This window comes from Zonotrichia albicollis, chromosome 9 (genome assembly GCF_047830755.1).
Source record: "Zonotrichia albicollis isolate bZonAlb1 chromosome 9, bZonAlb1.hap1, whole genome shotgun sequence".
Taxonomy (NCBI): Eukaryota; Metazoa; Chordata; class Aves; order Passeriformes; family Passerellidae; genus Zonotrichia; species Zonotrichia albicollis.
In genome coordinates this window covers 25644403-25665771 of record NC_133827.1, presented here as the reverse complement: position 1 = coordinate 25665771, position 21369 = coordinate 25644403, and the positions used below count along the sequence as shown (strand labels likewise).

Here is a 21369-nt window from a genome sequence, read left to right as displayed (position 1 = left end):
TACTGGTTTTCTTTTGATAAAGTTTGAGGAATCTCGTGATAATGGAATCAACAAGATGGGGCAGAGCAATTACCTCATATTATCTATATTCTTTTTTTTGTTCAAAACAATAACGTAATGTTTTATTTTTACAGATGACTATGGATGAGAAATATGTGAACAGCATTTGGGATCTTCTGAAAAATGCAATCCAAGAGATTCAGCGTAAGAACAATAGTGGTCTCAGTTTTGAGGAGCTGTATAGAAATGCTTATACAATGGTGTTGCATAAACATGGTGAAAAACTCTACACTGGACTAAGAGAAGTGGTGACTGAGCATCTAATAAATAAGGTTTGTCCATTTGTGTATTAAAATAGAAGTGTCTTATGTGAAAGAATTCTGAATAGTTATTTAAATGACATAAAATCTAATTTTATGTTCCCTTGTGTTGCAGTTGTGTAGCTTCTCTCAAAAATGGTAGCATAGAGCTAACATCAAGCTCAAATGATTTCATGTTCCTGGGACTGTTTCTGGTAAATTACTGATGGAAGGCAGACCATAGGGAGCACTTGAAAGAGTGTAACAGGAAACAACTTCTTTTTTTTGAAGAATAACTGTCAAGAGCTGATAATTTTTTTTAATGGTTTGTGTCATTTTTGGTGGCATTTTGTGACTTTCATAGGCCAAATTTTGTCTTGTTTGCCACTTGGTTTTTTTAATCTGTGGAACAAATAAATACTAATGTAAGAACTTGTTTTCTATAGGCTAGTGAACTAATTCCCAGGTTAATGAGACAGTTGTGCTGGGATTATGCTCTTTAAAGAGGCAGAAACAACAACTCAGCAATAGCAAAACTCCTGAGTAGCTCACATTCTGCCATGTCAGCCTTTGCAAAACCATGTAGGTCAGTCAAAATGACATGCAGAAACTTCCTGAAGGTCTGTCATCTGAGAAAAGGAATCTTCAGGTCTTGTGTTAAACCATGGAGCCACTTCTTTAGTCTTTGAGAGAAATTTAGAATTGATTAATAAATATTTAAGTGGAAAAAGTTGGAAGTCACTTTTTAGGACTCCAGATAATATTTCAGGGCAATAGGATTCTAAGGCTGTGGGAGATGCCATGGTAACATCCATAGCAGAGAGGTACTTCTGCTTTGATCCCATGTTCTGGCCATGCTTCAGATGGAGTATCAGATTTTTATCCTGTGTTTACAAGATATGAAAAGGAAAGTCAGAGACCATCATGTGTCTTGGATGATTGCTTCTGGCTGAATTACAGAGAATGGATGGGAGATTTATGGCTAAATAATGCAGGATGCTTGGGGACTTATTTTGTGTGTTCCAAGTGGAGTTACTGCTGTGGCAGAGAAATGTGTTATTTCTTTTCTAAAATCCTAGTTTCCAAAGGTGTGATCCAGATAAGTATAGTATAAAAATGCTCTGAATGTGGGGCTTTTTACTGTGTGCACCAGAGGAGACATCCTCTGTGAAGTGGTTAAATAATTTGCAGTTCTTTTCTATAATTGTAGCACATCTGTGACTCTCAAAAACTTCTGGTTTCATTATCTGTGCATTCATAATCTGTACTATTCATATAAAATGTGGCAAATGGCTGAGGCTTTTTTTTTGCCTTGTTCTTGTATATGTCTATGCACTTAATAATCGTAACATTAAACTTCTATTATTCCTAGGCTTTAGTTTATCCTGGTTTAATTTGATGGGTGTCTTTTTATCTTTGTTCCTAGGTATTTTGCCACTTATCTTAGTTCCTAGCTATTTTGCATATTAAAAACTATGCATTTGCAGAATTAATTATTCTGAAGTGCTGATTGTGGCAGGCTGACAAAAGAGCAGAAAGTTCTGAGTTTGTAATTTCAGTGCAGAGGCTGAGAGGGCTGCACAGATAGCAGTGCAGAGAAATGCCTTTCTGACACTTAATATTCCTGTATCTGGTCCTTTAAATAAAATCTTCTCCAATGACCAAATATTCTGATCGTTAATGTGATTAATCAAATTATATCCATGTGTGTGGGTGATAAATGATGACCAAAGCTTTTTCAAATAAAAAGGTTAAATGAGTTTTAGTAGTTAAAGGCTAAATTATTCTGATTATGCCAGCCTGTAAAATAATCCAAGGAGAAGACTAAAAAAATGTGACTTATGCCAAAAACTTCAGAAAAATAACAAAAACTTATAGAGGCTCAAAACTACTGCTTGTCTCTTTTGAATGTTTGTTAGACACATTATGTTAAGGCATATATAGATGGAAGCATGGAAAAAATAATGCATTGTTTATCAAGAATAGGTTCAGTTCTTTAATGATATCTTCTGTTTGAGCCATTAGTACTTGTAAGACAGATAAAAAATAAGGTTTTTTTAACCTCACGTTTTGTCATAGAAATTTTAGCAAAATCTTTTATGTTTGCTGTCCCTTTCCAAGAGCAATTCTCTGGTAAATTTTAAGTAGTTAATGAATAATAAATGATCTCATCACAAGTCTTTGTAAAACTTGTATTCAGAGATTCAGTGGTGGATGCTAGAATTTAGAAGAGGGGGGTTATGCCAACTGAAATATTGTTCATTACATTCTTTAACTTTTATAAAAATGGAAATGTTCACAGATGAATTGATTTTACTGAAGCACTGTACTCAGTTCAGGGAGCACTGCTGAGGAGCCCACCCCACATTTGAAACTGCATTAATCCTGGAGCCATAACTGTCATTTGCTGCCCACATCTCCAGGTTATCTTTTTAGGAAAAGCTGCATTCTTGTGGTATTCCGGTCATGCTGGTTAATAAGGAATAGATTTAAGAGACTAGGTAGAGGCAGAGTTTATTTTCAGTTGTTTTTACAGATAGTTTTAAAGCTTGGAAAGCATTCTTTCATTTTTGGTGAGGCATGGTTAAGAGCTGTATTTATGATTTATGCTAATTTAATTGCTAGGTGAAAGTTGTGCTTATTCAGCATTTTAATTAGCAATCAGACACTAATGAGAAAAGTATTTAACTTCTCAACAAGAAAACAGTCCAATGCACTGTCTTGACAGCTTAATTGCAAATAAAATAATAGTTACAAATATGCTCAATACAAGGTGTGTGCAAGCAAGTTATTACCAAGAATGCTTGGTTTCACACTTGCAGACCCCAGTGGTGTGCAGTTCTACATGAGCCTGTTCTGGCTGTGGGATAAAGGCTGTAGTAAGCTGGGTGCTCTGCATCACTGAGACAAGTCAGCTCTCTTGAGCTACCTTGCTTTTACTACAGGGCAGGAACATGATAAAACTTGTCTTTACCTGTGTATTGACATCATTATTTAAGTATGGTACGTGTAGAGCTATTTAAAAACACTGTTGAATTTTGAAAGTACTGAAACTTTTCATCTTAATTCAGGTATTTAATTCCTGTGCCTCTGACAATTCACTAATTTCTGCCTTTCTTGCCCACTGACAATCTTATAGCTTGAGGTGGATGGTCCTTCTTCACACTTCTCAAGCCTAGTCTGTTATTGCATCACACAAATGTTGTTAAGTGTTTTTAAAACACACAGAGCTTAGTTTACAGCTCTCTAAGCCATTTAATGATAAGCAACATCATTTGTGTTACAGTAAAAACAAGTTAAAGTTAAAAAGTTTACAGGATAATATTTCTAATGTTCATTTTATATATAAGTCAGTGGGGCCCAATAAGGGGCATCCCAGAGTCCTGAGGGAATTGGCAGATGTAGTGTCCAAGCCACTCTCCATGATACTTGAGAAGTCATGGCAGCCAGGTGAAGTTCCAGGTGACTGGGAAAGGGGAAACATTGTACCCATCCTTCAGAAGTGTAGAAAGGAGCACCCTGGGAGCTCCAGCCTGTCAGCCTCACCTCTGTGTCTGGGAGCATTGTGGAGCAGATCCTCCTAGGAGCTGTGCTGAGGTACATGGATGACAGGGAGGTGATTTGGGAGAGCCAGCACAGTTTCACCAAGGGTGAGTCTTGCCTGGCCAGTCCAGTGGCCACATCAGTGAACAAGGGAAGAGCTACAGATGTCATTTCTCTGGATGTCTGTAGAGGTTTTGACAAGGTCCCCCATAACCTTCTTGTGTCTAAATTAGGAAGAGATGGATTCAATGAGTGGAATTCAGTGGATAAGAAGTTGGTTGGGTGGTCACACCCATTGGATGTGGTCCATGGCTCAGAGTCCTGATGGCCATCAGTGACAAGTGGTGCCCCTCAGGGTCTGTCCAGTACCTGCTGTGTCAGAGTAACAGCACAGGCAGTGAGAGCACCTTGGCTCAGGGGGGCACAGAGCTGCTCCAGTGCACGAGTGGGGTACTGGTCCAGCTTAGAAAGTTATGTCTGGGGTCCTTTGTAAGCTTTAAAATTTGCTATCTTAGTGTTGCAGAGAAAAGGGAGAGATTAGAGTCATCTCCATCAGGGAGTTTGAAATTGTTTCCATAATATCAATGAAATAGGGAGGAATGACATGAGAAGTTGTGTAGGAGGCAAATTACCTACTGAGCATTAGAGTGAGCCTGACTGGCAATGTATGAGTGTTATCTGCCTTTTTATTTTCTTAATGATGTTTTCAGATGATCTTGAGCAAGTCTGCTATTATGTGGAGGGCAAAAGGATGTGAGGGAATTGCTTGGAAGTACATAACTGTTGAGAATCCCCAGTATTCTGCAGTGTTTGTTTTTTCCTTTTAGCAATAGGATAGCAGCTGCAGGGGTGAACAGACATTTCTGGAAGTCAGTCCATTAACCTACTTGGGACTCCTAGGATGTTAGAATACTATCTTTTAGACTACTTGGATTTTTCTAAAAGAAACTCTATAATAAAAGTTCTGAGAGGTTAAGGCCTTGGTTCAGAAAGTGCTGTTCTGTACTGCTCCTCCCCTCAGGATGTTCTGGCTGTCCTTACAGTAGTGGAAATTACATAATTGGACTATTTGTGCTGCTGCATCAGGCCAGGCACTGTAAGATAGAAATAGTAGACCATAAGTCTTCTTTCTGTACACTTAATCAAGAGTTATTTAAAGGTATTGAAAGCCTATGCTAACAAACTACTATTATTGGGGGAAGGTTTCTGTATTTCCTGAAGACCTGTATCCAGTAGAAAATACAGTTAGGCCTGAAGTTATACACAAAATGTCATCCTTGTAACTATCAGAAGACCTTACATGTATTACAAAGTTGCTAATTTATTTTCAAGTCCCTCTGTATATGACAGTCCCACTTAAGCTGGCTTTCCCTGCTGTTTACTTCATAACTGCAAACACTGTCACAGAAATCACCACAAGCTCAGCTAATTTAAAGTAACATTCTGCTGATAAAAATGCTTGAGATTTGAAATTTTCTAAGGCTGTGGCAGAGCAGCAGCTGTTTGTCCTCTTTGTTCAAAGAGTGTGAGTATGCACATTTTTTTACTTGAGATCATTTATTCTACCAAAGTGGTGTGACTCTGCACCTTTGCATGGCTAAGATGTTTTGTGCATTATAGCAGTTTTGCTGAATTAATGGCCCATACAAAGAATGTGTAGAACACTTGTTAACTGTAAAGTTGCTATAAATGATAATTTGCTTGGCAGTAGTTTGGTTGGCTTTTGCAGCAGCTGAAAGAATGGCTTTCTAAACCTCTTCTGCAGTTTTCAAATAAACCTAGAAGAATGTTCTTGAGGAGATTCACAGGGAAACTCTGAAGGTAGCTCTGTTGTACAGCACCCATTTCTGAGTTTCAGGCCCATTTCCAGAAATCCACGTGGCACACCGTGTGGAGCAGAGGTGCCACTACTGCAGAATGTGCCAGTGTCTGCTTGGGAGCAAGTTGTCACTGCTGCCTGGTGGCAGGTGTCCACCCCCTTGTGTGTGACTTGTCACTGGCAGGGTTAGTGTGAGGGATGTGGGATGTGTGCAGTTACCAGGGCACACTGCCTCTGTGTTATCAAAGTACAGGGTGTCATAAAATTGATCAGTAACTACCCTTGGTTATTTGTGCTTATAATCTGATCAGGCTTTGGTAAATTTTATCAGTGTGGATGAATGGACTACCAAGTAATGTTTCTAAAGCTTTTCCATACTCACCAAAGAAGTGAAAGCAACCATGTCATGTTTGTTTATCTTGTTCTGGGAGATTCTGCATATTCTTCACAAGTATATCTGCTGAAGTTTTTAGTGTGTATTTATGTTTTGGCTTAGAACTACCTGGACTAGGTGACAACAGAGCACACATTTGGGAGACCAAAGGGTAAATGATGATCATGATCAGAAAGAATGATGCAGTTAAGCAGTGCTCATACCTGCATATTATGTTTTCCAAAAGCAAGGAGGAGAGGCCTTGCTCAGGTGTGCAGAGTAGGTGTTTGAAGATGTAAGCAAGCTCTGAACAACCTATGCATACCTATATTGCCTAGATGCAGTAACAAGGTGAATATTATTTGGACAAGTTTCCCCTCTTCCTTCCTCCCTCTTCTCTTTCTCCTCCTTCTTCCCTCTCTTCTTCCTCTACCTGTTCCTTCATTCCTCTCCTTTTCTCTTTCATCCCTCCCCTCCTTGAGACCATTGTGTTGGATGGTGTTCCACACTGTGTCTCTGGTTTGCCCATCTGAGTTAGTGAGTGTGTACAGTAGTGTGGCAGACAGGATTCTGTTACCCTGGTTTGGCCTAATAACTTCATAAACTGGAATGGCAGAGTGCAGCCTGTCAGGTGAGTGCGTGGATGTTGCTGCAGCTTGTGGCTGCCTGGCCTGTGTGTTTTGTTTTCTTGTTTGAGTCTCTGTACAGAAATTTACACTATCAGCCAGATATCAGTCCAAATCAATGTGAACATCCTGTTTGCTTACAACAGAGGGCAGAATATGTTTTGCATGTTAATGTAAAAAGTCAATTCCCACATTTTATTAACTCTGGAACAGTTTTTTTACATTCCCACAAGTTTCTCTTTGACTTTAGTTTCAAGTTTGAGCACTGCTGTATATGCATACTGGAAAAAAATCAAAATATGAAACTGGATGGGCTTTTTTATTAGTAGGGAGGGTAGTGGCAAAGAGGCATAAAATCTGAAGTTGATGAGACAGATTAACTTGCGAACTGCAAATACATTCATAAAAAAGATGACTTTTTTCTATGAAGTCTTATTGTTGGTATTAATGTAGGAGTCTGATCTTTACCAAGCAATTGCTTCCTTTCAGAACTGTTGTTTGTATCTTTATGGTATCTCAGCTTGTCTCTCTAAATGTCATCATGGCCAATTTTCCACCTGTACTTGTTCCTGTTTGTAGCATTTACTGCTGCTACCCAATGTTCTGAAATGACTTGTGATAGTAAAATTACCAGCAATTGAAACGTTATAACACAGGAAATAAAAGCTATGAGGAGTTGTCAAAGTCTATTTTTAACATTTGAAACTTCAGGAATTCCTTTGAAATTTTAAACCCATGTTTATTTTGTCTTGTTTCTAGCATAATTTTTCTTACTTATTTTTCCACAGAAGGGAAATACAAGGTAGGGATAGTCAGCACCCAGGAAAAGTAACAACCTGTAAAATTCAGGTCCGTGGAAGAGCAAGAATTCTTGTGCTGAAGCTAAGTTTAGGATTTAAATGCTGCAGGAGAAACTGACTTGAGTTTATGGCGAAATATCTTTTATTTTTTTCACTTCAGGTGCGGGAAGATGTGTTAAACTCCTTGAATAACAACTTTCTACAAACACTAAACCAAGCATGGAATGATCATCAAACAGCAATGGTGATGATTAGAGACATTCTGATGTATATGGTGGGTATTCTGCTATTTCACACATTTAGCAGTGTAGTAAATTGTCCTCTTACCATGCTTACCAGTCTTCCAAAGGCTACTCTCTGTCCCTTATTTTCAATTTCCTGTGTGCATGCAAGGCTGCTACAGGTGTTTGACAAATTGTAATTGGATTTGTGTTTTAGGTTATCTCATTATCACCTGAAAAATTGATCTAAGAAATATTTGAACTTTGCAGTTCTGAAAAAATAAGCTATTCAGACCCATTCTGACAGATTTTAGATGTTAGTTCAGGTAATGGTGTTTTCTTACTGTGGAAAGCACTATGGTGTAAAGCCTCCTGAAAATTGCAGTGTGGTTGTTCTTTAAGCTTTAGAATTCAAAGAGGATAACTTTGCTTAGGTACAGTGTGTGTCCTTTAATGTGAAATTGTAGTTGGATCCTTTGCTGTTCATGAAGGACTTGTGTAGAAGATTAAGCAGTGTACATAGAATGTGATTTTTGGTTGCATGCTTGATGTTTCTCACCTATAGCCAACAGAAAAGAGATTTTTTTTTTTTTAAGAGAGAGGTCCTAACATTTTTGTCTGGATTGTGTTCTGCTTTAAAATTCCCATAATATTGGGAATTGGAGATGTTTTAGGATGCAAGAGAGTATTTCTGCTTAGCTTCTAGACAAAGGTTTTGACTTCAAAAGGAAGTGTTGAGATGCTGTGTTTTTTGTGTATTTTTTTCCCTCCAAAGTATCCTAAATATAATAATTGATGCAGTACTTGACAGTGAAGGACAGACAATAATGGACTTTTTTGGTCCAAAAAGCAGATGAACTGGAATTGTACTCTATCTGCTAAACAACAGGAGTTAAGATCTTGTCTTGTAGCTGTTAAAGATCTCCTGCTGTGACATTGACAGTGTTTGTTTTAGCTGTGAAGTTATCTTTGGTCAATAAGCTACTACAAGTTAAAGAATTTGAAGTAATTACAGAATCACAAACAATTATTTTTAACTGATTTACTGGCCTTCATGTTGGAGGAACTGGTTTATTTCAGTAGGGAAAAGACCACATATCAAAAAACAGAGTGCTGGATAACATGCCATCAGGGACCGTGAGTGATTTGTGTGCCAAAAGGAAGATGGACAGATTGTTTTCAAGATGTACTGTCCTTGCTGTGAGAGATCCTGGACTCCCTAATTTGTTTGTGAAGGAAAAATACAAATCAATTGCTGCTAGGTGCATCTAGGCATATTCAAGAGTATTTAATGATTGTATTAATCTACTAAAGGTAGTGGTGAATTTTCAGAAAGGTTAGAAGATGGAATCCAGAGCTTTCTAGGAGAGCAGATTATATTATATTATATATTATTTCAGCACAGGAGGTGCTGGATTGTCCAAAGTAATGGATAATGCAAGGTTATCTGCCGCTCTTAATGTCAATAAATTTCTGATTTTTCAAACAGAGGCAGAGAAAACTTATAAGCTTTCCTTGTTTTAGTGGCTTAACCAGTATATTAAAGGCCACAACCTTTTCTCTTTGAGGAAGGGTTGCCTGCTTCAGTTCCCACTCCTGGGGGAGCAGGAGAGCTGTTTCCTGAGTAGTATTTGCAGTCAGAAGAGCAATGCCTTGACTTTGTTTTGAAGCCCGGGAGTGCTGTTCAAACATCCAGCCAGCCTTCTCCTTTCCACCAAGATTCTAGGAAAGGGAAAACTGCAGCATTCCTTCAAGTGTAAATTGAACTTCATTGGCTGTCTTTTAGATTGAAAACAGAATAATAAATAAGCTTGAATACCTCTGGACTATGTAGCCTTCTGTGTGCTGTTGACAGTTCCTAATTATTTCAAGTGGGTGTTCAGTTGAGCCCTCTGCTTGACTAATTATTTGACTCCCACAGATTTTTTTTTTCCTTTTACCACAGAAACAGAAAAAAACTATCCACAATAAAATATATTTATAGTATAGTAGTAAAAATAGAACAAAATTTTCTTTCAAAATGCTTATATAAACTTACGGGCACTGATGTTTGTTTGTTAAACCTGTGTAATGTAATATGGGGTTTATAGTTAAAATTTTAATTTTTATTAGGTAGAATTATCTAGTGTGAAGGTCTAATACAATGGGCAATCTCCTTCCTTTGACTTGGAGAGACATAAGACAAATTGTCAGCAATACATGTTTTGATTACAAATTAAAGAATAATCAATTATGTAAAACAGGACTACTTTGAAAGATTTGCAGTTTCACCTTTGTCACTGGGATGTCCTCTTGAGTCAAACATAGTTTTCTTCATTCACAAAAGACTAAGAGTAAAAAAAATCCTAGTCTTGAACACGTGTTCATTCAAAAAGTTTGGGAAAGCTGCCAGTACCACAGAATTATAAAGCACCTGTGAAAGATCAGACCTGCTTTCTTTTCAAAGAAAGAATTTTATAAAATAAAGAATGATTTGTCCTTACTTTCTGATGTTGAGTCTGACTGACACATAGGTTTGTAATGATATGCTTATGTCAGAAATTATTTATACACTTCTATTCAAGCAAATCTAATATAATGACATTAAAAATATTTTATCTAGAAACAGCACCAAACACTGTATAACCTGAGTCACCTGGCATTGTAAATTAATATGCTTGTGTTCTAGCAGGAGAAGTATCTGCAATTATCTTATGCTAATAAGTAAAGCATGACCCAATCCTTCTCTTGTTTTGTAGGCCATCTCGATTACACATCAGTTTCAGGAAATGTACCTATTGCCCAACAGGCCACACTGTGACATCAGTGAAAGTAAAACATTTAATACCTTCTTGAATTCTGGTCTTATTCTCTTGAATTCCTGCTTCAGCCAAGTGATTTTACATCTTGAACATCTTAAACCAAATTGTATCTGTTTTAATGCCACATTTTTTTTCCAACTTTGTTTCACGCATTAGCTGACTTATGATTTAAGTCAAAACAAACACCTTTTCAACCCACCTTAATTTCTTTCCTTTGTTTAATTTTTCCATTTTTAACATAAAAATCAATACAAACAAATCTTTTTTAGGAAGTTATGTGTTTTGTACAGTGCGATTTGTGCATTATGGTGCTTAATGACTAGAACACTTGCTGTTTGAGGTTATGGCAGGATTTCATTGTTTATGCAGAACGCCCTCCACAAGACACTCTCAAGTTTGCCTTATAGTTATGCTTTTTAAAATGTGTATTGCCTTGTCCCTTGTGATTGCTCTTTGGTAAAAGTCTGTTGCTTTCATTTCTGTTGCAGGTGTAGGATGAGGTTTTTGCAATCTTTTGCACTTATTGTGCAAGTTTTGTCTTGATTATTTTGAGACATTCCAGGTTTCCTGACTGAATTTCAAGTTTATGTAGTTCCACTGGATTTTGTTTGATAAAGCACAAGCTCTCTTCCTTTTACATGTTTAGGCTGCAGTAATTGGTGCCAGAGTAAATGTAATACACTCTAAATTCTGGCACTGTCTGTGACAAGCAGTGAGGCACTGAAGCAGTCAAGCCCTGTGCTAAACAGCATCTTTGCTGAGTCAAATCAGGTGCTAAGACAGGTTGAAGTACAAAGTACATTTGGGCATATCTGGAATTCAGCCTGACAGTGGCAGTGCAGGTAAACATACCTACAGTGGGCTTTATTTAGCTGCTGTATGGAATGGGAGCAATGCAGGTGGAGTGTTTGGGCTTTTCTCCAAGCAGTGTGGATGTTTGTATTCTTAGAATGTCAAATGGAAACTGTAAACTGGATTCTGTGGTGTCTCTATTACTTGTGCTTGCTAAATTTAAAGCAATTTCAGGTATGCAAGTGCAGCACTCACACCCCTGGCTGCATTACAGGCCTATGGGTAGTGCTAGTTACACACTGTCAGAAGTGAACAATTGCTCCTGCAAATACAGCTGTGGATTTTTCAGGGGGCAGAGCATTCCCTTCTCATCTTGCTGTGCACAAAGCTGGTGTCTTTTTTTTTAGGCCAGCACTGACAGGTTGGATATGGGAGTTTTGACGAATGACTCTCATTGTCCATGGCTTACACACAAGGTAATAGAGAGAAGTGTTGTTTTTATTTCCAGAACCAGGCTCAAAGACACTTAGTGCATACACAAGGGTGTCTGAAGGCTGCTGCATCATCCAGGTAGTGCATCCATGCAGAGATGGGTAAAATGTGGCTACTGGTACCTTACAGTGACTTCAATTCAGAATTATTCTGGAGTGTAAGCAGATTGTGATTCAACAGTAATTGCTGTCTGAAAGTCATCCTTGTCTCCTGAAAGTTACTCCTACCTTTAAGCACCCACTGCTTCTCCCCATGGGAAGTGATTTCTGTGCAGTGGTGTGTAGCCTTGTCAGTCAAACCTGTTCCCAAACAGGGCTCTCTGGGATTTTCTTTTTTAGGCTGGGAGAGCTTCCAGTGCATGTGATCTGTTACCAAGGGTGAGCAAATCAGCAGGATCAGAAATGTTAATGTTGCTGCTCTGGTTTGGGTATTGTTGAGAGGTCTGGCTTACTACAGAGGCTGCTGATAAACTGAGAGGAGTCACTCTTTCACAATGGCAGTGTTCAGCACTGCCACAACAGAAGCTGTGCAGATGAGTCATGGCCATGGCTTTAATCCTTTTAGATACCCTGCTGCCTGTGCTTCAGAGGCCTGAATATTCTTTTGAAATACTAATTATATTCTTTTCTCTTCAAGTTACAGTATTAGACACAACGTTTTAATTTGCTTTTTCATCTGTTTGAAAATGTATTTTAAGTTTGTCTTACTTGAGAATCACATTTACTTCTATTCTTGATGTGTGTAAATAAGGAAGTGAAATAAACAACCCTGTTTCTAAAAACAGAAAAGCAAAAGTGACCTATTCCAAAGACTTAACCCACCACACATCTCTGAACTGACTTCGTGAGAGCAATTAGTAAATGTTGTGCTTTGAGACAGCTGAGCTTGCTTCAGGAGCCACAGAGGAGGTATATCTGGCATGTTCCCATCTTGTCTTTTCATTTAAATTCAGGGCTGCCTGTCTAAAGGCAGAGAGTGGGAAATGACAAATTAATTGCTGAACCCAGTGTTTTGCTTTCCTTTGGTCACCAAGTGCCAATCTGGCATATAATTAGTCTAGGAATAATTTTGCCATATGAATACAGGTGCTAAATGCTGGGCTGCCTCTTCTTTCTTGTTTTTTGAAATTGTGGAATTTATGTAAACTCGCCAGTTCGAAATATTTTTTCCGTAGTCTGAAGCATAACATCTGTTCTTTTAATGGTTTCATTTTCCAGGTGTTTGAGTAGCTTTACTCTTTAATTCTGTGTGTGATAAAGCACTTATGATAGTGATGGAACCAGTGGAGAAGTTAATCTTTATACTCATTTTCATAAATTAAACATCATCCTTTATAGAATTTGATTCATTTTAGTATCACTGTTTTTGTTATAGCTATATACATTCTTACAAAACCTCATCCTAGTCAGATTTGTGAGTGGGTACAAAACTCCTAGCTTTTTCTAATGTCTTTCTCCTGATGCTTAAATGGTAGCAAAGCAATATTTTTTGTAATTGCCCAAACTATGATATAAGAGAAATGGATTATGCCCTGACAGAAATTAACAAAAATAATCATTGTTCATCTCAGAAAGGGACTGTAAAACTCACTGTTTTTCTATTCTTAATATTGTTTTAAGTGGCCTGACCCAGTAGTGGCTATTAATCAAATACATACATTTTCTGTCTGCTAGGGACTTTATTAATAGCCTTCCTTTTTTCAGAGTTAAGTTGGGAGAGAGGAATAGGAAAGAAGAGAAATTTTTGGAGCATTTCTTTGGGTAGCAGTAAGAGACTCGGGTTCTGCTTAGCATTCCCAGTCAAATCTGTACGATGGATTTTGGATTGTGCAGTTTTAAAAATGCTGATCTGAGGATCAGTGTTGGGTTTTAAATGTAGGTGCATAAAAATGGGTAGTTGAGGAGCTTGATCCTTCCCATAGACAGAGATTATATTGGGAGATAGAATTTAAACATACATGGAAATGTAAAAAATATTTTCTTCTCTCCCTCTTATTTTTGAGGAGGAGGTGGTGTATGGGTGAGATTATAATGAAACATAACAAAATTTTGAAAAATTGCTCTAGTGGAATGAAAGTGAATTTGGGGAGGGTGGAGGGAGGGATGTCTACAGAAGTCTTATGTAAAATTTTGCAGTACTAATCCATAAAGATTTTGATTGTAACTCTTTTTGTTTTGGCTCTATATTTGCTGCTCTTTATCTAATGATGCTATTTCAGGAAATTTCACTAAATATTGAATATCTTTTGCCTAAAAGGAGTGGTAGGAAGATGCATGCAGGGAAGGGGGAAGTTAAATTATTTTTCTTAAAAGATCAGAAAGAGATGGAAGGGTTTGAGTAGGTAAGTAAAACCTCTTGCAAATAGTGCTATGCATTTAGTCAGTGCTTGGAGACTCCTCTGCACTCAGACTAAAAAGTGGGAAGGCTGTAGATCTGCTTTAGTCATAAATGCTGTGCTTATACTCCTAAGCCAAACAGAACTTCCAGTGTAAATGAAGTTTTGGAAAATGGGACTGATTTTGAATTTTGAAGGGTATACATAATTTCTTTCTGTTAAGAGAAAAGATACATTTGGTCATATTTCCACTGTGGAGAAGCAATCAATCTCTTGTATTTTGGAATAGCATTGATGCAGTGAATTCACAGTGTCATTGATGCCCTTGCTGCAGGACCGGGTGTATGTGCAGCAGAACAACGTGGAGAATGTCTACAACTTGGGCCTGATCATTTTTCGAGATCAGGTTGTACGTTATGGCTGCATCAGGGATCACCTGAGGCAAACTCTGCTGGATATGATTGCAAGAGAGAGGAAAGGAGAAGTTGTAGACAGGTAAGATGTTTGTAAGTGCAGTCTTTTGTTGTAAATAACAGCTGTCAGTTTTTAAAGAGTGACTCAAGAACATATACAAGTAATTCATTATTTAAGATCACATTTGTGACTAAAATGTCTTCAATTCTGGAGTAACATTTCTTTGTGTATTATACTTTAGCATAATGGTAAAGAGGGAAGCTTGTTAATATAATATAATTTCAATATTTACCTTGCTACTCTGCCTGCATTTCTGTGACTAAGATTGCCCAACATGCATTTCAGGAAAAGAAAAAGACTCCCCAGCTACAGCTGTGTATTGTCCCCTACTGCCAGAAAGTGGAATCTTTTTCTAGATGCAGTTCTATTGTTTTCATCAACTTGCTGATACATTTGAATTTCGGTGGCGTTTATTTTGTGTTCAGCTGGGTTTTTTTTCATTTTTTTAGATTCTTGTGTGGTTTTTTTTTTTAAACAGCCAGCCATTCAAAAACCTCAAACTTTGCATAGCAACTTCCACATGTGCAGTTGTTTTGAAGTTGCAGTTGCTCAGTTCTGCTCAGTTTTCTTTGAAGTACTATTTTGGGTTAATTTCTTATATATTCTTCATAATTGTATGGCTTAGTGGAACCTGAGCCATTTGTCCCTGTCATTGCATTTAAAACACTTAATAAACATTGTCAGCTCTTTAGTTTTGAACAAAACCAAACAACCGTGCTTGTGTAGTGTTCCTGAAAATGCCAAAATGCCATGCACCAAACAGATTAGAATGGACTTCCTATTGCTACATTTTATTAAAGTTAATATTGTTTTATGAGTTGTTATTCTGCTATGTACTCTGTCTTACAACCACATAGATTTCTCAAGTTGTTAACAACTTACTTTTTGGCAGAGGCGCAATAAGAAATGCTTGCCAGATGTTAATGATTCTAGGTCTTGAAGGAAGGTCAGTCTATGAAGAAGACTTCGAGGCTCCATTTTTGGAGATGTCTGCAGAATTTTTTCAGGTACAGCAATATTCTGTTGCCAAATTTGGAATGCAGTTATAACTCTCAGATCTCTGAACTGTCAGATTTGGTGGTACTTTACATGCTTGTTGCTTTTTTGATGAGTATGTCCATGTCCATTAAATGAAATAGAAAAATAATCACTAATTTGGAAGGAAAAAGTAACAAAGATTTTACAGAATTAGCATAATTGAATGTAGTTTTGAGCTATGGGTGCCAATGACATGTACAGTAATCATCATGCTAATCTTGTGCCTGCTTTAGATTATTTCATGTAACTTAGTCTGCATCTGCTTTGCCCCACAGTCTTTTTGAAATGCCAGTAGCATGAAAGGTTCAAGCTGTTTCAGGCTTGGAAACCTGTCAAACTGCCTCTGAGGAAACTTTCATTCCTTCATAATTTCCACATTTGTGAGGTTTTTTAATAATAAAATAATCGAAGTCAAGGAACTAAGCATATCCAAGTGGCTCTCCAGTTGTTGATCAGACACCAAATAATACATTCCAAATATTCTCTGAGGGTTTTTTTTTGTGAGATACTTGGAGGAGGAAAGCCAGTTAAGTGCTTGTTGAGTGTAATCATGATCATCTATTGCTGGAAATTGATAGAAATTTTAAAATCATGTTAAAAATATCTAGATAAGGTAATTTGTGAGTCTCATTTCTTATGCAGGATCAATTGTCATATGCTCTAATCTCCTAACTTCCTAGAAAAACAGAAGCATATGTTGCACAGCCCTTTAAATGTCAGTGTTCTGTTTTTCATTGATGCTTATATAAAATTAAGAAAAATAATTACTTTCATTTAAGTTCTATTACTTAGCTTTGCCTGAAAAACAGGACATCTTTTCTCCAAAGACTCTGCTGACCAGTAGGAATAAAAACAATTTGACATAAAATAATGGGCTCAGCATTGTCACTCACGAGAATAAGGAGAGCTACCATAAACGTATTTGGAAGGAAGTTTTGATCCTTTCTTTTCCCCATCTTTGTTATCTTTGAACCTGTGGCTAAAGCTGTAGTTGGTAACTACAGTTAGTAGTTGGCTTGGGTTGTTTTACTATGAAAAACACATTGTTTATATTTCATGTACCCCCTTATGTAACACATTTAGTATAATAGAACCTTTATTTTGTGTTAGCTGTGTATGTGAGTCTTTGATGTGTTGGACATGCTGTGTTTGATTTGAACTTGATTATAAATGCTGATCTGACATGTTTTCTTTTTACCCTTTACAAAAAAGTCTAAAGTATTAATTTTTGTTAATCACAGATGGAAAGTCAGAAATTTTTAGCTGAAAACAGTGCTTCTGTATATATAAAGAAAGTAGAAGCTAGAATTAATGAAGAAATAGAGCGAGTGATGCACTGTCTGGATAAATCAACAGAAGAACCCATTGTGAAAGTTGTTGAGAGGGAGCTTATTTCCAAGCATATGAAAACTATAGTGGAAATGGAGAACTCTGGGCTAGTTCATATGCTGAAAAATGGGAAGACAGAAGGTAAGACTGCAGCATTTGTGAAACACAAATGCCTCTGATACTGCTTATTGTTTTTAAACATGGGATAAGTCAAGCTTAACATCTGTGTTTCTGTGTAATCATGGAAACATTTAGTAACTGTTTCACAAACATCTGAGAATATTCAGTGACTATTAGATGGCTCTTAAAACAGAGCCCATACACTTAACTTGTTTCTGTTTAGTACCAGATACAGGTAGTTTTTTGGTAAACCAAGTATCTCATAAGAAATATGAGATACTATGGAATACTATTGAATTGAATGTTGAATAGTATTGTGGTTTTTTTTCAGCAGTTGACCATTGAGCCATTTTATTTTATTATTTCCATTCCTCTAATATGTATTTGTGAAAATGTATCACATTTTTTTGGCTCACAGGCAGTTATTTAAAAAGTACTTGTGTAAAAGACTTAAACAGAAGCATTGCAGGACCCATTCTTGGGGAGAGGGTGTTGCAGAAAGGAGTTGGCTCTTTCTGAGGATAAGAAGCAGCTTATTGAAGTGGTTGAAACACAAGGGCTTGGCTTGATTTGCTTTTCCCTAATAGAGGTTAATGTGGGACAGAGTGAATGAAAGTTATTATGGAAATAGAACCTAAGTTTCTAAAGCAGCATAACGAAGAGAGGGATTGTAGTATCTATATTTAGAAATCAGTGCTCACTCTAAAGCCATGAGAATGGGGAGCAGCCTTGCTGCTCTGATTAATGGTCTTTGTTCATTAAAGCAGCTTCACAATTACTAGGTGATAGTCAGAGCACAAAGTGAGCACATTTCCTAGCTGTAAAAAAAAAAAATTACTCTGTTTAAAAAGAAAATTATAATACTATACTTAACACTTTCATCTTTAATATCCAGTTTAGATAACCTTCAGGCTGAGGGTGCAAGGATCTTGAAGGGTATTCATAAAATACAGGAATTTGTTTAACTTTTATAGGCCTTGGTTTAATTCATGTAACTAGTAGAGTGGAAATTCTGCTCTGTGAAGATGGGATTTTTCACAAAGCTACAAGGATGGATTGTTCTTTTGGAAAGCAATGTTCAGCCTAAGCCACTTGTCATTATTTTAGGTGGATGAAATGTCGTAGTGTGAAAGTGTAGGACTGGCTTTAAGACAAATATAAATTAAACTCCTAAGTTTTTACCAGTTTTTGCTTTTAATACAGAAACAAGAATCTCATTAGTCCTGTCCTATTTTGCTTAACTTGCTTTCCAAAAAAAAAAAAACAGTTGGATGCAATGCTTGATTTTGGGAATGACAGTCTTGGAAGCTACTTTCTTAAGTAACCCTGGAAAGCATAATTTTGCTGAAGGTCTAATAGGTTCACTATCCTTTAGAATTAGCATCATCTTTTGCTGGTCTGGAGGTCAGCAATGACAGGTTTCCTGCTGCAGACAACCTAGAATAATTGAACACAGTCTTTGCTTTTCATTTTGATGCTGCTGCAATCAGCAGCTAAAGGAAAGAGGAGATCAGAAGAATCTGGTGCCTGAGCTGTTACAGGATGCTTTCTGTGGCTCAAGAGGCTGAACTGCAGCTGTCAGCTTTAGCTGTGAGATGAATGAGTTACAGAAGTGTAGCACACAGAGGTGTCCTGCATAATGTCTCACTCTTCCTTGCAGACCTTGCTTGCATGTACAAGTTGTTCAGCCGTGTGCCAAATGGTCTGAAGACAATGTGTGAGTGCATGAGCTCATACCTGAGAGAGCAAGGCAAAGCACTGGTTTCTGAAGAGGGAGAAGGAAAGAATCCAGTTGACTACATTCAGGTAGTGAAATACTTTAACTTCCTTTTCTTTCCCACATCCCCCACATTATCAGTTTACCACATACACAATTTATAAGGAATACCTTAGTATTGATTTAAAAGGGGTTGTTATTAATAAGGTAAATTTATAAATTCTTTTTAATGTATGTTCTCTGAATCTTCAGACACGTTTAGAACTTTTACTGAAATTGGTTGGCAAGCACATACTAAGTTTTTGTGCTTTTAGTACTTGCTTTTAATAAATAACTTACTCAGCCTAATTATCTAACAGCTGGAAACTTCTTGGATTTCCCTAAATGCTGTGCCTCCAGAGTGGGTTGTATGTCTGCTGACAAATAGCTTTATAGTGTCCACTTTGTTGAATTTTATGTAACATTAGCTATCAGTGTTTATTGAGGCAAAAATCACATGGCAATATTTCATGGCAAGCTTAGCTGTGACTGAGAGGTGAATGTGTTTATCAGTCATAACAAATTACTCATTCCATTCTCTTGTCTCCATAAGAAACAGAACAGCTCTGCATGTTAAAAGATGTGAGTGTTCTTTCTTGTTCTCTCTCACCAAGTGATGTGTACCATTAATGTATCAAGATCACAAAATATGCTTCAGAATTATTTGTCATCTTTTCCATCGTCTCTGAGAAGATGGTTTGGAACTTGCATATAAAACCTTTAGAGTTTATTGAACCTTAAAGCTGTGTTTCTATAGCTGGAAGATGTTTTATATTTCTTGTGAAAGTGTGTATTCATTAAACATTGCGGTTTTTTAAAATGTGTGGTTCAAGTCCTTGTGTCTGTTCTTCATGAGAAACATTTAATGTATGTCTGTCAATCTGGTGTTTTGTTTGAAGACAATAACTGTGCTAGAACTGGTTACTCTTTGAAGAAGCCATTTGAGTATAAAAACATTTTTGATTGGATTATTAATTTTCTGGCAATGCTGAAGCAAACTTCTTACCAGGCTTGCACAATAATCACCTCTTCAAGGCCTGGTAATAAAAAGAGAGGATGCCCTTGAAAAATTATTAGCTTTAATGATTAAGGACTCTTGCATTTGTGGTGGTGTGATTTAGAAAAAAATAAAACAGGGGAAGAGGAATGTGTGGAAATTATGTGGAAAATAAGGGTCTGGATTACTTTGAAGTAATTTTAGCTCCTGATGGGCCTAAAGAGGTATAATAAAAAATTTACGTGAGAAAGACAGATCTAAAAACTTAATTATAAAGATAGTATCAAGGTTTTCTGTCACAAAGGTGGAAGGCAAAATGCAGCTGAGGAAGACTTGCCCATGTGCTCTGGCAGAGCTCAGCCCCTCCGTATGGACTCCAGCATCTCATGAAGCTGTCCTGGGGCAGGGACTGACATTCAGGCTGAAAAAAACCCAGAAAGGTTTATCCACCACTTCCACTGAGGGGATGGAAGCAGAGAGGAGTATCTGTGAATTGAGAAAGCACCCTGCTCTTTTCATCTCAGCCATGTTCATGTGAATCTGTCAAGGACAATGGCACTAAGGAGACAGACATGGAAGCTGCATTAAACCATCAAGAAAAAAACTCCCTCATAGCTCAGCACTGCTTCCACAACATGACATCACCCTGAGCATAATTGGTGAGATGCTTGCAACAGCATTGCCAGGGGATTAGATTTAAAACTTTGTATAATAGTTTGAAGGGATGTTGAAATGCTTTTGTAATTCAAGGTACTAACAGTTTCTCCTGTTTAACACCAGGTTGTTCAGATGGTGTACTCCTGGAGAGGAGACATGAGCTAACCTTGGTAAACAGAGAGATAGTGGGATTTACTTTGAATTTAAAATTTCTAATACGCATTAATTAGCCTGTCTAAAGATCATTCCTTTAAGTGAGATGGTGAGTTCCTAAGAAATATTACTACTTCTTTGAGTAATTCTTGAATGGCTTCTTTAAGTAACCTCATATGAATAATTTCTTAAGAACCTGAAGACATAAATATCACTTAACTTAGAGTTTTTGCAGGCAGTGATTGTCCCTGACAAATCTAACTCAAGTAAAATTCTCTCCACCTGCCTGCCAAATTCTGTCTCAGTTAAAACCTGTGTGTATCATATTTGTTTAGCAAGATGCTCATGTGATTTTAAGATGCTTCCCCCTTCTATACTCAGTTGCTTTAACCTTGGCTGAAGATCTAAAAATGATGCTGAGAGTCCAATGGTTTAGTTCAGAAGAGGTGGTTCAGTTTAGGACCCTGATGCATGTATCTAATTTTCATATGCTCCCAGTGACTCCTAATGATCAGCAAGAAACACACAACTGCAGAACATGTCCCTGGATTAAATTAGAGGGAAACACAAACACTGACAAGTTTAGGCCTGTTGTTGCAGTGTGTTTTCTCCTCAAACTTGTTCAGTAGCTCTAGGGATGCACTTAATGGGTGCTCAGCCTCAGCTTTCCCATATGCTGTGTTTATGATACTGACTTTGTCTATGTTGTTTGGAATAGAAAAGGCTTAATGAGTGCAACAAATG

At 37.3% G+C, this 21369-nt stretch overlaps 1 protein-coding gene across 1 annotated transcript in view; it reads left to right on the top strand.

Moving 5' to 3' along the window:
- The window catches only part of CUL3 (cullin 3), a 55081-nt gene that overhangs the window by 18866 nt on the left and 14846 nt on the right, over positions 1-21369 (top strand). The window contains exons 2-7 of the mRNA XM_005489314.4: positions 135-332; positions 7621-7734; positions 14436-14596; positions 15468-15582; positions 16855-17083; positions 18723-18868. Of these exons, the coding sequence (XP_005489371.1) occupies positions 135-332; positions 7621-7734; positions 14436-14596; positions 15468-15582; positions 16855-17083; positions 18723-18868 (963 nt within the window). The remainder of the gene's footprint in view (positions 1-134; positions 333-7620; positions 7735-14435; positions 14597-15467; positions 15583-16854; positions 17084-18722; positions 18869-21369) is intronic.